The sequence below is a fragment of the Nannobrachium achirus genome (genome assembly GCF_963921795.1).
Source record: "Nannobrachium achirus genome assembly, chromosome: 11".
In the NCBI taxonomy this organism is placed as follows: Eukaryota; Metazoa; Chordata; class Actinopteri; order Myctophiformes; family Myctophidae; genus Nannobrachium; species Nannobrachium achirus.
The window spans coordinates 52804424-52820481 of NC_137820.1; the positions used below are offsets into that span (position 1 = coordinate 52804424).

A 16058-nucleotide genomic window follows, 5' to 3' on the forward strand; every position below is an offset into this window, starting at 1 on the left:
TGGAATGTTGTAGCAGCAGACCTCTGCCCTATAGACGACCAGTTTGATAACTGTCATTAAACTACTGGTTATTATGGTCAGGGATTTGGTCTCTGAAAAGTGGTTTTACTGTAGCCAAGTGTTTTTTGTGTGCATGCGCGTGCGTGTGTGCGTGCGTGCTATATTATTATCTCATTGGCATACCGCTAGCGGTCATTTGGTGGCAGGACTATGTGATATTCAGGCTAACTGATAGCCTAATAGCTTCCTCTGTGAGCGGTGTGGTGTAGTAGTCATGCATCATGTGTGAAATCAAAATGTACCAAAACACAGACATTGGCCGCTTATAATTACATAGAATATATATTGTCTGTGTTACATCAAGTTATATCATTGAGCATATAGCTCAACTATATAGTTATATCCAAGAGAATGATTACAAGAGCTAATGTTAACTAATATGTTTTTCATGTCGCAGAAATGACAATGGACAGGTGGAAAACTATAGCTGAACTTGCAGTGACACATTATTTTACCTATCTTCTGATAGATGTGCTTGTATAGTTTTAAAGCAAACATTTGTAACTCAAATATTTCTTTCTCGGGGTCCCTGGAACAAAATATTTTGAGATGGGAGTCTGTGGCCAAATACATATCATTTTGGGGGTCCTTGATTTTAAAAGGTTTTAGAACCACTGATCATAGAAACCATAAACCATAGAAGTATTTAGAAGACTTTTTGTAGAATCGGCCTCAGGTGGATTAAAGACCTAGTGAAATGAAAAATACGTTTTTCACACTTTTAGAGCTTGAAAAGAAACTATTTTTGTGTATTTTTATATCAAAAGTCCATAAAGGCTAAATCTTAATTATTTCCTGTGAACAAAAACGTGCTGCGTGATGACAGGTTCTTGAAAATAAATGAACCTTTGATTACATTCACCTGTTTGATTCCCATTGCTGGCATTCCTCCAAACACAGCTGTTTTTATTTTTTAATTATAGAGCTACTCCGTTTTGAATGTCATTCAGGATGACGTCCAGACTGTGTATTAGTCATTGTAAACTTAATCAGCAAACTAAAATATGTATCTTAAAACATAATAAGCAACTGTGGTAACAAACATTCTGCACAAGAGGCAGACTGGCCGTCTCCCTCTGCCTGCGGCTGCAAGGCTAATTAATGGTGGCTACAAACGATAACATTAGGCAGATGTTACCATCCCATCGCCTGAAGGGCTGGTCCCTTCTGATTGGTTCAGAAACACACTGGCTTGCATTTCAGACTGAAACTTCAAAATAAAATGCCCAAAAAAGCCATTTCAGCTCGACTTTAAGCTCATTAATTCTCTCTTCTCTCTCTGCTTGTGTCTCCAGGCGAGGAGGAAGGAGGTGTTCCTGCAGGAGCGCTACGGCCACTACAACCTGACGGACCCCTTCCTGGCGCTGCAGAGGGACTACGACAGCGGGGCGCCGGGGGCCGACAAGGAGCGGCGGGCGGTGGGCCCCAGCCCCATGGCGGTGCTGGAGGCCGTCATGGCTCACTGCAGGAAGATGCAGGAGAGGATGTCCGCTCAGCTGGCCGCCGCCGAGAGCCGCCAGAAGAGGGTAGGAAATTATAGTGTTGATTTTGACAGCAGATTTTGATTTAGTTTTTAGTGATTGTCTTTTGCATAAAATTATGTTTTAGTCATATTTTGGTCGTCTGAAATGTTATTGGTTTTAGTCTAGTTTTAGTTGACTAAATATCATAAGATTTCTAAATCTGCTATTGGTTTTGTTTACGGAAATGTATTTTGGTGGGCCTTGATGGCATCGTAATGGCAGATTTTACTTGGTTGCATGCAGAAAATAGCAGATCAGCGCGATTGACACGTTGTGAGCTTATAGATCTGCTATTTGCAGAGCTCAACAGCCGAGTGCAACACGACTTGTCTTTTAGTTAGCTACTGGATCTCTTCTCCACTAATAGTCCCTCTAGTTTTTATTTGTTGACAGTGGAGTGATTTGGGTGGGGTGTGAGTGGTGGGGATGGGTGAAGAGAGATGTGGGGTAGAAGGTCATAGAGAGAGACAGAGTTTGTTTTAAATGAGATTGAACTGAGTTGAATTGAGTTTACTTTATTGATCCTGTAAGGGCAATTGTATTTGTGAGGGCCTGACATCTATTGGTTGTGTGGACCAATATTTAGATTTCTTTTAATTATAAGAGTAGGATAATTATTTGTATTGTTTTACATACATTAATTCAAACTTTTTAAATTATGTTTATTTTACAAATAAATTATTATTTGCTTGTCATATAATGGCTTTGAAGAAAGCTCTGGGCAAAGAGTATTTTGTATAAAACGCCAGAGTTCGTAAAACAAACAAATGTGAACCTGAAGCCAAAAGTCACATTTATTTCTCAGAAATACAGTGTGTGTGCAATACAATATCTTGTATGCTAATTTCTGAATTCCTGCTGTGTATTGTGTGTGTGTGTGTGTGTGTGTGTGTGTGTGTGCGTGTGCGCGTGTGTGTGTGTGTGTGTGCTTGCTGGCTGCTGAGGTGTCTCCACACATGTTCCAGTTGGCAAGCAGCTCCAAATCTGTTATTATCACTGGGTTCAGGGACAGGACAGGGAATACAGTAGCGCACACACACACACACACACACACACACACACACACACACACACACACACACACACACACACACACACACTCTTTATAAATAGACTTATCAACCTACATTCATTCATACCACTCCAAATGTCTCATCCATACACCTGTGGTTTTTCACACTCACTCACCACTCATCAGGTACATCCCAGAGAGTGCACTGTACAGTATGCATGTATGTGCTGCTAGAAACAGATGGGGGGAGAGAGAGAGGGGGAGAGAGAGAGAGGGAGGGAGGGAGAGAGAGAGAGAGAGAGAATAAATAGGCCACAGCAGACATCTGGCTGCCTGGTAAATCACTGCTCCGTAATCCTACAGAGATGAGGCTCACACATTTTCTATGACACGCACGCACGCACGCACACACGCACGCACGCACGCAGCGCGCGCAGCGCGCGCGCGCGCACGCACACACACACACACACACACACAGGAGTAGCAGGAGTAACATCAGTTGTTATGACAGTAAATCCTGTGTTGGCAGAGACACATAATCCTACTCTCAGTTGGAGGAATATGTATTGCTGTTTTGACAATCATGAAAACAGCTAGAAATCACTCAGTCATATCCCTTTGGAAATTAACTGTGTTTTCGTGTGATCTAAAAAAAAACACATTCTGTGGCAGAGGGAGAAACTGACAGCCCTGATAAAATTAGGGGTGTAAAACCCCAGACTGTTACTAGTCTAATCTTCGAATGCTACCAAGTTCGTAATTCCACATCATTAAAGGTCTGCACAGGAAGGAAGCTGTCATCTGTTTTTGAGGGAGAAAGGGAGAAAGTCATATGTCTTTAAATATCTTTTTTGAATTTCCATTTCTGCTAAGCAGCAAGCTAGATATTGGCTTCGACTAATTTTATCTTATTTACGCGACGGCAAAGGCAAAACAACAGTGGGGGAGGCCGGAAAAAGTGGGGTAGATTTTCAGCGCTTCCATTGCACACATTGTTAGGCGGGGGCATTCGAACATTGTGAGCCAACAAGTCTGTCTCGAGAGACTAACAACGTATTAATTAAGAGATTTTAATCCATATGCTCCCAGTCATTCAGTAAATAACACCTGCTGTGGAAGCCTCTGGCAACCCATAGCAGGGCTACTGCTAACACAGCTAATGAAGCACCGAGCACATTCACACATGCACATTAATATTGGATGCATATCACCAGAGCAGGGATGTATCCATCTACTGTACACATACATCCCTGTGTGTGTGTGTGTGTGTGTGTGTGTGTGTGTGTGTGTGTGTGTGTGTGTGTGTGTGTGTGCGTGTGCGTGTGTGTGTAAATATACGTGGGGTATATACTGTACTGTGCTGTTGATACAAATAGCTCATCCTCAATACGACTTCAGCCCAGTGTTCTAGTAGCCAGAATATCGTTTTATTTTATTGATTGATTGATTGATTGATTGATTGAAGCACAAATGCACATATAAGGTACCCTCCACACTAGGTGCGGTCACCGCCTCCTAGCAATTCATTTTCAATGAGAGGCGGGCGGCTTTTTCGGAGTTTTGGGGCGGCGAGGCCCCGTGAAATCCACCGCCAGCGTGCTCGTTTGTGCATGCGTACGCGGGCGGTGAGAGATGGATTGTGTTCATCTTTGTGAAATACCGCGCAGCGTTTACTCACTGAGCGAGTGTGTTTGTGTCTCACCGCGGTGCGGCCACCGCTGATCCTAGCGGCAGCCCCGACGGCAACCGCGCCTAGTGTGGAGGGCGCCTAATTGTATAGATCGACTTCAAGGCGTGCACATGAGCAAGGACCCGAGAGATGTGCAGAGTAGGAAGTTGGTCAGCTTGGCAGTTGTCCAGAAATCTATTTATAAATTCCAGGAACTTGTGTGTGTGTGTGCCTGACCTGGGCATAACTTGCGCACCCGTTGACATCAAACCTGCCGCGTGTATCGCCAATGACCCGGGGATGGTTTGTGCCGAGTTGGAATTTGATCATACCAGTGGGGTAATGACCAAATGTCCTATATACTTGGTCATACGATGAATACTAAAAATATCCGATCCACAAGCTCACGGTGACCAAGCAGATCTGCTATTCTTGCTAGATTTGAATTTTTCTACAATGATTCAATCCATCTAATGAACTTGGGTCTTATGTCACCACCACTTTTCTCTCTACGTGCTCTTTACTGTCTGTCTCTCTGCTACACTGTCTAATTAAGGTTTTGAAGTTCAAAATATTCCTGTTGTTTAACAGGGAACCTCCTGGTTGCTGGGTAGACCCCACTTGAACTGGATTTCCGTTGCTATCTTTATCCTGTCTTCATTCCGTTGTATTTTTCTCGTGTCATCTTTGCTGTGAGTAAAGCCGCTGAATTATCTATGAGATCTTAGGGAAAGCTGAAAGCAGACCCCACCCCCACCCATATGCGCGCGCACACACACACACACACACACACACACACACACACACACACACACACACACACACACACACACACACACACACACACACACACACACACACACACACACGTGCCCTACCCCATGAATGAATCATGAAGTTGAAGACCAATGAAGCCCAATCTGCAACAAAGCAGTCAACTCCAGGAGAGAAAACGTTAGTTATTGTTGGCTTTGTGGGTAAACATAGGTGTTGTTTTGGGAGACTGTCATTTTTTTTTCTCTTCAAGTGAGGTCATGACCGCAGGAGCTGAAATACTTACCTCTCAAAATAGCTCTTGGGGCTTCCTCGCCCTCTCTCTCGTTTTCTCCTCTGTTCTTCACAGTAGCTAGCTTGCCGGCTAACTTCCCAGTAAGCTTACTATCATCTTACTCTCAGCAGGATTTGAAAAAAATGTGTCCATGCACTTACCTTCACTAGACTGATTCCCTAAAAAATCTATCAGACAGCTGCACTTGATTCGGAGCGCTGCTGCTAAAGTTCTTACTAGAAAGTGGATCATGTCTGTTACAACTCTCAGTTCCTTTCAACGAAAGCTGAAAATATATACATATAATAAATAAAAAACACTTCACCTGGGACTTGTTCCTTTGTTCCATGTGGACAATGGACATGCAGTTCTCCTATCTGAAGTGTCTGACTCCGTGGAACAAGACCTCTACAGTACCTCAATGGATGAGCCTAAAGCCTGTGACACAAAAGTGGTGAAATAGCTTTCAATTGTAGCTCTAATCACATGGGAAAACTAGCCTATCACCGGAGATTAGCGGTAGATTTGTTTGAAATTGAACATGGCAGTGAACTGTTTAACATTTTTAAATATTCAATGTTTTCACATGGCTTTTTCAGTGTAGTGGTGGAGGTCGTGTTGGATTGGGGTACTGTTGGGGGCCGGTAACAGTTGTAATAATTGGCCTGTGATATCAGCTCTATTGTTTGAGGCTTGTTAGTGCGACCGGGAGCAGGCGGTTGGTTGGAAAGGCTGCTAAGCCCTGTTGGCCTCGGTACTGCCAACACAAAACTAACAATAGCTGTCCTGCTCCAAATATACTGGCAGGGGGGCAGACAAGTCATCGAAATCCAATCATAATGTATTTTTGAATGGATAACTGCCGGCCCGCTACGTTACCCAAACCCCCCACTCCCTGTGTAATGTCTTGTCTATCTAATGATCAAAATGATACATTTATCTTTACGCTGTCTGTTCATTAGACTGACTGTCTGTCTTCCTGTCTCTAATTGTTTGTTGTGTAAATGAGGACCATTAGCTTTGACTGTTGCTTCACCGTACGTAAGGAAGGATGAACATGCAAACAGAATGCAAATGTACCCGCTTTCAATTTGATCCAGAGGAGAGATGATGCTCAAAATGGTCTCCTTTAGTCGGGGGCGAGAGGGAGATAACATGGTCATTTCGTGCTAATCAGTCTAAAAGCGCCAAATTTTGCTCAGATGTATCCCAGGGCATGCTCTAATTATTTAGCTAGGGCGCCCTAGTCGGTGACCTTCGGGGTCGCCACAGAGGCCAAATCAAGTTGGGCTCCCATCGACTTTCTATACAGGAGGAAAATACCCAGATAAAGATCTGTGGGGGGTCTAACTAGGGGTTTGTCATGATGCTGAATCCATTGCAAGCGTTTGTTTTGCACAAAAACATTCCCTGGACTATAAATGGCCCCAGAAACGATGGTTTAGTGATGAAAAGTGATGAGTCATCACTTTTCACTGTGTTGTGGGTGTTTTCTGGGGCCATTTACAGCCCAAGGAAAGTTTTTTGTGCAAAACAAATGCTTGCAATGGATTCAGCATCATCACAAACCCCTAGTTAGACCCCTCACATCCTACTCAAAGCAGATGTTTTTCTGGGTATTTCCCTCCTGTATAGAAAGTCGATGGGAGCCCAACTTCATTTGGCCGCTGTGGCGACCCCGAAGGTCACCGACTCGGGCGCCCTAGCCAAATCATTAGAACATGCCCTGGGCTACATCTGTGCAAAATGTGGCGTTTTTAGACTGATTAGCACGAAATATCCCTAACTCCCCCGACTACTTTTATCTCTTCACAATCTGAGTCTGCCTTTCCCTTTCATTATGATCCATTTGAATTAAAACATCACTTGATAATGTCTCTGCATAAAGCATCTGGGTCTTGTGCATCATGGATTAGTGTGTCTAATGAAGCCGACTGAGTGGTAGATATTTATGTCCTAATGAACAAATGGGCAGAACAGAGAGTGCACTTTTTCTATTCATCAAGAAAGTGTATTGATTCCCTTACAGTAAGTATGTATGGTGAGCTAAGCTCATGTAATGCCCAGAAACGGCAAAGTGGTTTGTTTCTGGAACCACGTCGTTTACCACCTGCGGGCTCAGAATTGCATCCTGCCAGGCTAGTCCTCCCGTGTAGCTCCCTTATGTTGTCTCCACATGACACTTCCTACTGCCTGTCTCAACAAATAAAATACTTGAGACCACAGTTTGTCAGTTCAACTTTATAGTACAAAAAAAGAAAAGAAAAGAAAATAATACTCTCACTTACTAGTGGAGACTCAATCCTTCAGACCGGTGGTTCTCTAACATTTTCATATCAACACTCTGTGCCAGGGACCCTCTTGAGATTTGCCAAGATTTTTGAGCGGTGTTCCTGGATGGAGCTAAGCTCCAACATCTGTCCACAGTTTGTTGTACGCCCAGGGTCACACTGCCTAAGATTCGTGGGACGCTTAATGAAATGATCTCATAAATATATATATATATAATCTTTATTCAGGAATCACACAGGGGGTCCATATCAAAAACACCAGTGACAACAACAGCAACAATACAGTATACAAAAATAACTAAAATACATAAAAGGCACATAACAACCATATGCTGTCAGTGCGCAACAAAAAGGCTTCTGCGCCAATGGCGCCACAGACTTGAGCTATACCTAAAAGAGCTTTTAGTAGGGTCCGTTAGTTTCATTAGAATGTCATTCTCAGATTCATTCAACCGACACATGAATCTGTACATCAAGTTTCTTAGTAGAGCTTTAAAAGTAGGTAACCGCAGGCTAACAAATAATTGGCTGGCGCTGTGCCATCTAGGCACACGCAATAGCAGCCGCAGAGCATCATTGTAGGCTACATTCAGTCGCTGTAAGGATTTAGCCTTGTACCTGCCCCACAGGTGAGCAGTGTATAAGGGTGTGCAGTACGCTCTAAACAGTGAAGCTTTAACATCAGAGGAGCACATGTGGAATCTTCTCTTAAGCATGTTTGCTTGTGGATAGAGTTTACTACATTGGCGATGGATATCTCTGTCATCTGACAAATCATCTGATATGTAGTGTCTGAGATATTTAGTCTCATTACATATATCCATAGCTTTGTTATAGCACCGCTCACTTCACACTCACGTTTTTTTTAAATAACTAAAAAATACACAGGGCTCAAAGGTTTAAACTGTTCCTTATTTTTTGCTGGGGACCCCCTCAATGACCCCTGGGGGTCCCCGGACCTCACTTTGAGAACCATTGCTGCAGACGATGTGCTGCCCTAACAGACAAAGCTGATCAATTGATATATGCTCTTTGATGCACATGATGCGCATTATGGGAATTGGTCCGGCTGTATATCACAGATGAGGGGAGGGGAGGGGAGGGGGGAGGGGTAGATGCTGAGGTTGTGTGAGAGATGTGTCATGTGTGTTGTGAAATATAGGCTCATACTGCGCATGATAGCTCACGTACTGTAAATGAGCGGAGTGTGTATCTTTGCTGGTGAGATTGATTGTAAGGGGATGGGGAAATGCTGTATATCGAAAATGAAAGTGCTGATATTTGTGGGAGCTGCACTGTGTGTGTGTGTGTGTGTGTGTGTGTGTGTGTGTGTGTGTGTGTGTGTGTGTGTGTGTGTGTGTGTGTGTGTGTGTGTGTGTGTGTGTGTGTGTGTGTGTGTGTGTGTGTGTGTGTGTGTGTGTGTGTGTGTGTGTGTGTGTGTGTGTGTGTGTGTGTGTGTTTCATGTAATTACATTTTCTTTTTACGTAAGTTGAAACACATAATATGTGTGGGTGTATAACTGATACACCTTATGGTGCCTGCCTTTGAGGCTGCGTGTTAGGCCTAATACTGCGTATCAAGTGTGCGTCAGATGCTTGAACCCATATTCCAATCTATTTTTGGCCTGATGATGGTGTTTATACTTGCATTGATGCATGCCTCTCCACTCTCTCTGGGTGGGAAATTAGCACCAGTCACCAGCCAAACAGTGGTCAATTATAACTGTGGCTGTTAAGGTTCTCTCTTCTATTCTATAACATGTTCTTGTTGTTACAGATCAACAGTCAATAGTTACAGGCAGTATTCCTGATCTAAGTGTCTGTCTCTGCCTTCCCCCCAACAGTGTTGTTTTTGACAGCACATTTTGATTTAGTTTTAGTCATATTCTTTTGAATCAAATGTCTTTTAGTTTTAGTCATAATTTAGTCACCCGAACACTTTAGTTTTAGTTGACTAAATATCATAAGATGTATTTTGGCAGGCCTTGATGGCATTGTAATGACAGATTTTACACTTGGTTGCGTGCTGAAAATAGCCGATCTACAAGCTCACAACGCGTCACAGTGAGCTTGTAGATCTGCTATTTTCAGCGCACAACACCTGAGAGCAACCAAACATAAAGTGACTGTCTTCTCCACTAGTCCCTCCCTAATGTTTTAGTCTATTTTGTTGACGAAATTGTCAATATATTTAGTCTTAGTTTTAGTCATCATGGTTTAGTTTTTATTTCGTTTTTATTTTGTTTTCGTCAGTGAAAAAAAGTAGTCGACAAACATTTTTCGTCATAGTTTTAGTCGACGAAATCAACACTTGCGATTTGCAGAATAAAATATTGTATCACATTGACTAATCCTAACTTAGTGATCCATAAAACCAGAATGTTTCTCCTCTTCCTGTATCTCTGTCCTCTCCAGATAGCTGGAACCCCAAAATCTACATGTATATTCAACCTTGTTGTGTACAGTATTTATATATTAAAATTGGCTAATGGGCCGGCGGGCCGGCATGACGCTCAAGTCAACTATTATTGTGCAATACGTCCCCCCCAGGGGTCTATAAAACCCCCTCCTTTTCCCCCCTCTACACCATGTACTGTAACTTTGCCAAAAATAGACAATCTACAACCTCACAACGCGTCGCAATGCAATGAGTTGTGAGCTTAAGCTCTGCTATTTACACTCAGTGCTTACACCTCACACGAGGGATGCTAGGGTTCATGTGGTTAATGAAAGCCCTCTCCTCTACCTCCCCCTTTCTCTCCCCTCAGCTTGAGATGGAGAAGCTGCAGCTCCAGAGCCTGGAACAGGAGCACCGCAAGCTGACGGCTCAACTGAAGGACGAGCGCGAGAAGAACAAGCACATCGTCATGATGCTGGTGCGCGAGTGCAAACAGCTGGCCACCCGCGTGGTGGAGGAGTCCCAGCGGTTCGACGAGCTCCAGGCGCGCCTCGACGAGGAGGGCCGGGCCTCCGGCGTCCTGCGGGAAGAGCTCAGCACCGAGCGCCAGCGCAGCCAGCAGATGGAGGCCAAGATGGAGAAACAGCTGTCTGAGTTTGACACGGAGCGCGAGCAGCTGCGTGCCAGGCTGGGCCGCGAGGAGGCCGAGAGCCAGAGCCTCCGCCGGCAGGTGGAGCGGCTCAGGACTGAACGTACCGACGGCAGTGCTACTGCTGCCGTCCAGCCGGAGCCTAGCACACCACCCAAACCCACACCTACGCCCAAATCCCTAGTCTCTGTTGCAGTGGCTACAGAACCTGTCAGCTCTCGGACGACGTCCTCTCAGACGGACTTGCCCCCTGCTGAGTTGGAGGGTCTTACCAAGAAGAGCCCTCTCACCATTTCCGTCAAACCCGCCCCGGCCAACTATGTGGGCCTGAGCCTGCCCAAGACGGGTGGCCGGGGCATCGTCCACAGTGGCTCTGGAGGACTGGCCCCTCAGACGGAGAATGGCTCCGAGGGCCAGCCGCTACACGGCGTGCCCAGCGGGGTGAGCCCGCGTGTCCAGGCTGCCCGCTACAAGTTCCAGGAACAGGACCAAAATGGCACAGCCAACCAGAGCCCACCGGCGCGTGACCTTTCGCCCACCAACCGCGACAACTTTGCCGCCAAGCAGCAGGCTCGTCACACGGTCACGCAGGTCCTCTCGCGCTTCACTAGCCCTCCGGCAGGGGGCGCAGGGTCCCTGCGTCCGGGCCTGCCACACTCTGCCTCGGAAGGGGGCCCCTTCCCCGGCCGCCTGAGCCACCCCATCGGCCTCAAGTCGCCCACTGTGGCCAGGATCGACCGGGGAAACCCGCCCCCCATCCCGCCCAAAAAGCCCGGGCTCTCCCAGACCCCCTCCACCCCTCACCCGCCCATCAAAATGGTGGGGGACGGTGGCCGCTCCCAAGGGGCGGGGCTAAAACCGGCCACGCCCCAGCTGCCTCCCAAACCCGCCCTGGACCTGGTCCCAGCCCTGACGGCGTCTCAGGTGGGTGCCTGCCCCCTCTCCCCCCCCTCCATGGGGGGCCCTCAGCAGCAGCACCCGGCAGCAGCAGCATGTGCAGAGTGCCCCCTCCCCATCATCAGCCCCACCACTGTCAGTAGCCCCTCCATAAACCCCTCCCCCTCCCCTTCATCCCCCACCGCCTCCTCCTCCCCCTCCTCCTCGGCTAGCGCTCCATCCTCCCGTAGCTCGCGCGCCCCAGCAGGCATCCCCCTGGCAACAGCATCAGGTAAAGGGGCATCATGCTCCCCCATTCTCCCTCCCAATTTTCTGCCTCCTCTTCTTGGCTACACTTGTTCTTCTTATAACACTAGGTTCAGGCGTAGCATAGCCTAGCTCAGTGGCACTCTCATCAGGTCACAGGGAACCTGTCCCAAACCACAGGAATGCAGAGCAGAGTAACACATGGCTCCATTATGTTTACCTCAGAGACTCTGTCCCCAACATTAGGCTACCTCTGGAGATATGATCTCTCTCTCTCTCTCTCTCTCTCTCTCTCTCTCTCTCTCTCTCTCTCTCTCTCTCTCTCTCTCTCTCTCTCTTCTCTCTCTCGCTGTCTCCTTAACAGATTCTCCCTCTTGGCGCCTGTCATCTCCCATGTTGTCACATTAGTAGCAGTATCAGTATGAACAGCCGTCATATGCAGTAACATGTATAGCTAACATGTCAGTGAGAGAAGCTAGGCGCCCCATGTAGCCCACAGGAACGCTCCAAGGTTACACGAGACACACGTTATGCCCCCTTACCACCCCCTTCTTTCTGCACAGAGGGGTGTGTGGCCTTCCCTATACCAGTAACCCCTTGTCTTCTCTGAAGCTGATGCCAGAGGCTGCTCTCTCCTACCCTTCCCTCTTCCAAATTCCCAACAGCATGCTGTCGCCCACTGTTACACTTCCTGCGTTGCACGCCTCCCATTTCCTGTTTGTGATTCCATTAACACCTCCAATTCACCTGTGTCCATTCTTCTTCCTGTGTCCTCTATGACAGTGTTTCTCAAACTTTCAAATGTCATGGTCTCTCCTTAACTCTGACAGTGTACAAATGGAACCAAATGAACCCGTCAGGGTTCATTTGGTTCCATTTGTATGCTGTCAGAGTTACAGACTTGTATGGGTCAATTTAGACCCCCCTAAAGGAACCCACAGAGTCCCTGGAATCCACTTTGAGAACCACTGCTCTATGACATTCTGTACGCATTGTACGGTATGTCATGTGCTAGCAGTTCTGTCACGATGTTTTGCTGATGCTATCGTATGCTTGGTTAATACATGAGTATGTTAACTACGAATGGAAATGTGTTTGAACGAAAGACATTTTCATTTCATTATGCTTAAATATCACATGAGTCATGACTGTAAATGAGGTCACATGATGGGTTACAAAGTGACATGCTCTTGTACAAAGCAAGAATAGGCATGTTATTTTTCTGCCATTGCCTACTACCTTCTCTCTTTTTTTTCTCTCTTCCCAATTTAGTCTTTGCCTATTCCCCGAAGTGTATAGTCCCTACTTGTTGGTCTTGGGTATGTTGTACAGTAGATAGTCACATGTCTCCTCCAAATCAATAAAAACATCGCCAGTTTCACCAAGAGAGTGTAACATGCGGATGAGGACGCTATCCCTTGCAGATCCACTTGTAGTCGGGGTCGCTAGGGTTGTCATCAATATGACATTTTAATTGACAATTAATTGTCACACAAATAATTGCGATTAATGATTTAATTGTGTTTTTGCACTATTTCTGAAAATGTTTGAAAATGTATGAACATCTTTCAACATGGAAACGATAATGCAAAAATCATTGTGATTATCTCAAATATCTCAAATAATTATGTAACAATTGTGATAGGCCTAGGCACCGCAAGTGCAGAGATTGCCCTCCCCTGCTGGCTTCCAACCCACGAACACAGCCAATTGTGTTTGTTGGAACACCTGGCCAAGCCGGGCGTTCCAAGCCCGGAAGGAATCACCTTCAGTCTTCATAACTCCAGCTCTCTATGCCCTAACATAGACAGGCATTTCTGGAAGTGTAATTCCTGTGTCCTTGAGATTCCGAAATGCGCTGTCTCCTTCCCTGTACCTTCTGTCCTCTCGTTCTTAGCTCCGCTCTCTTCTTTCCTCAGTCTCTCTGACAAGGCTGTGTTCTGAAGGGTTTTTCTGCTTTTTTTCAAACCGCACACTTTTAACCTCCTCACCTCCGATTAACACCAGAGCTTCCCCTCAGAGTCCTGGTGGCTTAACGAGAGACTTTACCCTGTAGCCATCTCTACTGTTAGCACAGTGCTTCTCAACAACGTAGTCTGATGTAGTCAGTAGCACTAGCTAGGGATCCGGGTGTAGTAATAAGGGTCTATACCGCTCTTCTCTTCACTTTTTTTGTATTTGTATTTTTCTGCCTTCATAAACTGACATTAATTAATATTAATACTAAATTCAGTGTGCATGGCAGGGTTGTCAACATTGGACAGTCAGAATTCAGGAGAATCTTTGGGGGTAGTTTGAAGGGGGTAGTTTAAAAGCTCATCAAGGATGATGATACACGAAAGAAGAAGAAGAAGGGGGGGGGGGGGGGGGGGGGGGGTCTGGATTCTGGAGGTCCTCCCCCCGAAACCTTTTAACAGAGTAGATGTATTCTCCTGTGTTCTGGTGAATTTTGCAAATATTGATCATTTTGATGGGTACAATTTCAGCCATTAAGTGTACAGAAATTGATTTGATAACTGCAGCAATGTAGGACCCATCTGCACTAATATTCAATACACTGTAAGTGAATATCTCTGTATGATTGCATGAACTTCCCACACTCCCTAAGTGGGGGGTCTGGGGGGAAATGTTGAACATAGTACATGTCATTTCCTGTGTTCTGGTGATTTGATAGCAAATCCAGGAGAAATTCAGGAGAATTGACAATTCAGGAGCATGGCAGGAGATGGGGTCAAAATTCAGGAGACTCCTGCCGAATTCAGGAGTGTTGGCAACCCTGGTGCATGGACAGGTTTAATTCACCTGTTATTATTATATTAAAGGTGATACACCATGCATTTAAAAAGTAGTTATGTCATATAAAAAAAAATTTTTTTTGAAAGTTTTTTTTTTTTTTTTTTAAAGAAAAAAAAATTAGATTTTTTTTTTTTTTGTGATGACGTCACAATCGGCAGATGACGTCACAATCGGCAGCAAATCTGGACAGCCTGTTTTGAGAACCCGTGGGATACTTTTAACCTTCGCCTTCTCAAAACCAGAGAAAGACACAACGGTCAGAAATGGGACTTTGTGAGGATAGAAGGTGCTAGTGGGACCCCAAAAAAAGGTTTTAAAATAGGAAAAGTGAAATTTCATGGTGTATCACCTTTAAGTATACATATATTGTACTGTATAGAGATTGATGATTGGATACATGCGAGTGTTGATGTATGAATGACTGAGCTGTCATCAGTGTTGGACGGCGAGCGGAGCTCTGGTCCACGCTTGGCATACGAGTTCCACCTGTTATCACCTTATCTGAATGCCAAAGTCACGCAGGTTTGCACTGCTGCTAGAACAAATGTGTCACCTTGGTTTGCCAGGCCACCTGGTCTGGTTGACTCCAACTGTTAATCCCTACAAAGTTGAGAGTATTTTTATGTGCCCTTTGCAGTAAATTGTTTTGTGTAACATTTATTTATACTTTTCTAAACGGAGAATGCTTAACTGATTTCCTCAGAACACCCATAAAAGCTCCTCATAAAAGCTCAATACCCTTTGAAGCGTTATGTACCGAAATATAATATTAGTACACAGCAGAAATTCTCAGTAATCTAATAATAATACTGAGCAGACTGTGTACATGTAACTTGTAATAATTTGTATAATATATTGTTCCATTCATACACTATTAAATGAATGTTCAGGATTACAGTTGGTTGTCACATGAAAGCATATATACTGTATATATTGTATACAGTATATAGATATAGATGTATAGATATGCTGTAGATATAGATGCTATCTATATAGATATATAGATCTATTGTAGCTATAGATATAACATGTGCTGTAATACAGCGGTTCCCAAACCTTTTAGCTCGAGACCCAAAAGAGAAATTAGACGTTTTCCCGGGACCCAAGTTTGTGAAAATAGCAGATCTACAAGCGCACAAAGCGCTGTGATACGAGCTTGTATATTGTCTATTTTCACTACTTCTTTGTTTGTTTGTTTTTAAATGTATACATTTCTTTCTTTTAATTTTATTATAGATATTTTTTTAAATGGAGGAAAACAAAATGGCCCATATAAATTGGTCCGTGACCCACAAATGGGTCCCGACCCACTGTTTGGGAAGCAGTGCTGTAGTGTATGGATAATCCAGTGGATAACCCAATGCATGATAGCGAAAGGCAACCGCATTATTCCCAGTCCCGGAAAAGACGCGCTGTGATCGGCTGGTGTCGCTTTGAGTGACAACCGCACATGGCTCCTCCCCTACTCG

At 45.0% G+C, this 16058-nt stretch overlaps 1 protein-coding gene across 1 annotated transcript in view; it reads left to right on the top strand.

The window, feature by feature from the left end:
* Positions 1-16058, top strand: part of cttnbp2 (cortactin binding protein 2) — a gene marked incomplete at its 5' end in the record, with an annotated part of 117652 nt that overhangs the window by 53012 nt on the left and 48582 nt on the right. Inside the window, 2 exons of the mRNA XM_080737177.1 lie at positions 1356-1586; positions 10372-11818. Of these exons, the coding sequence (XP_080593303.1) occupies positions 1356-1586; positions 10372-11818 (1678 nt within the window). The remainder of the gene's footprint in view (positions 1-1355; positions 1587-10371; positions 11819-16058) is intronic.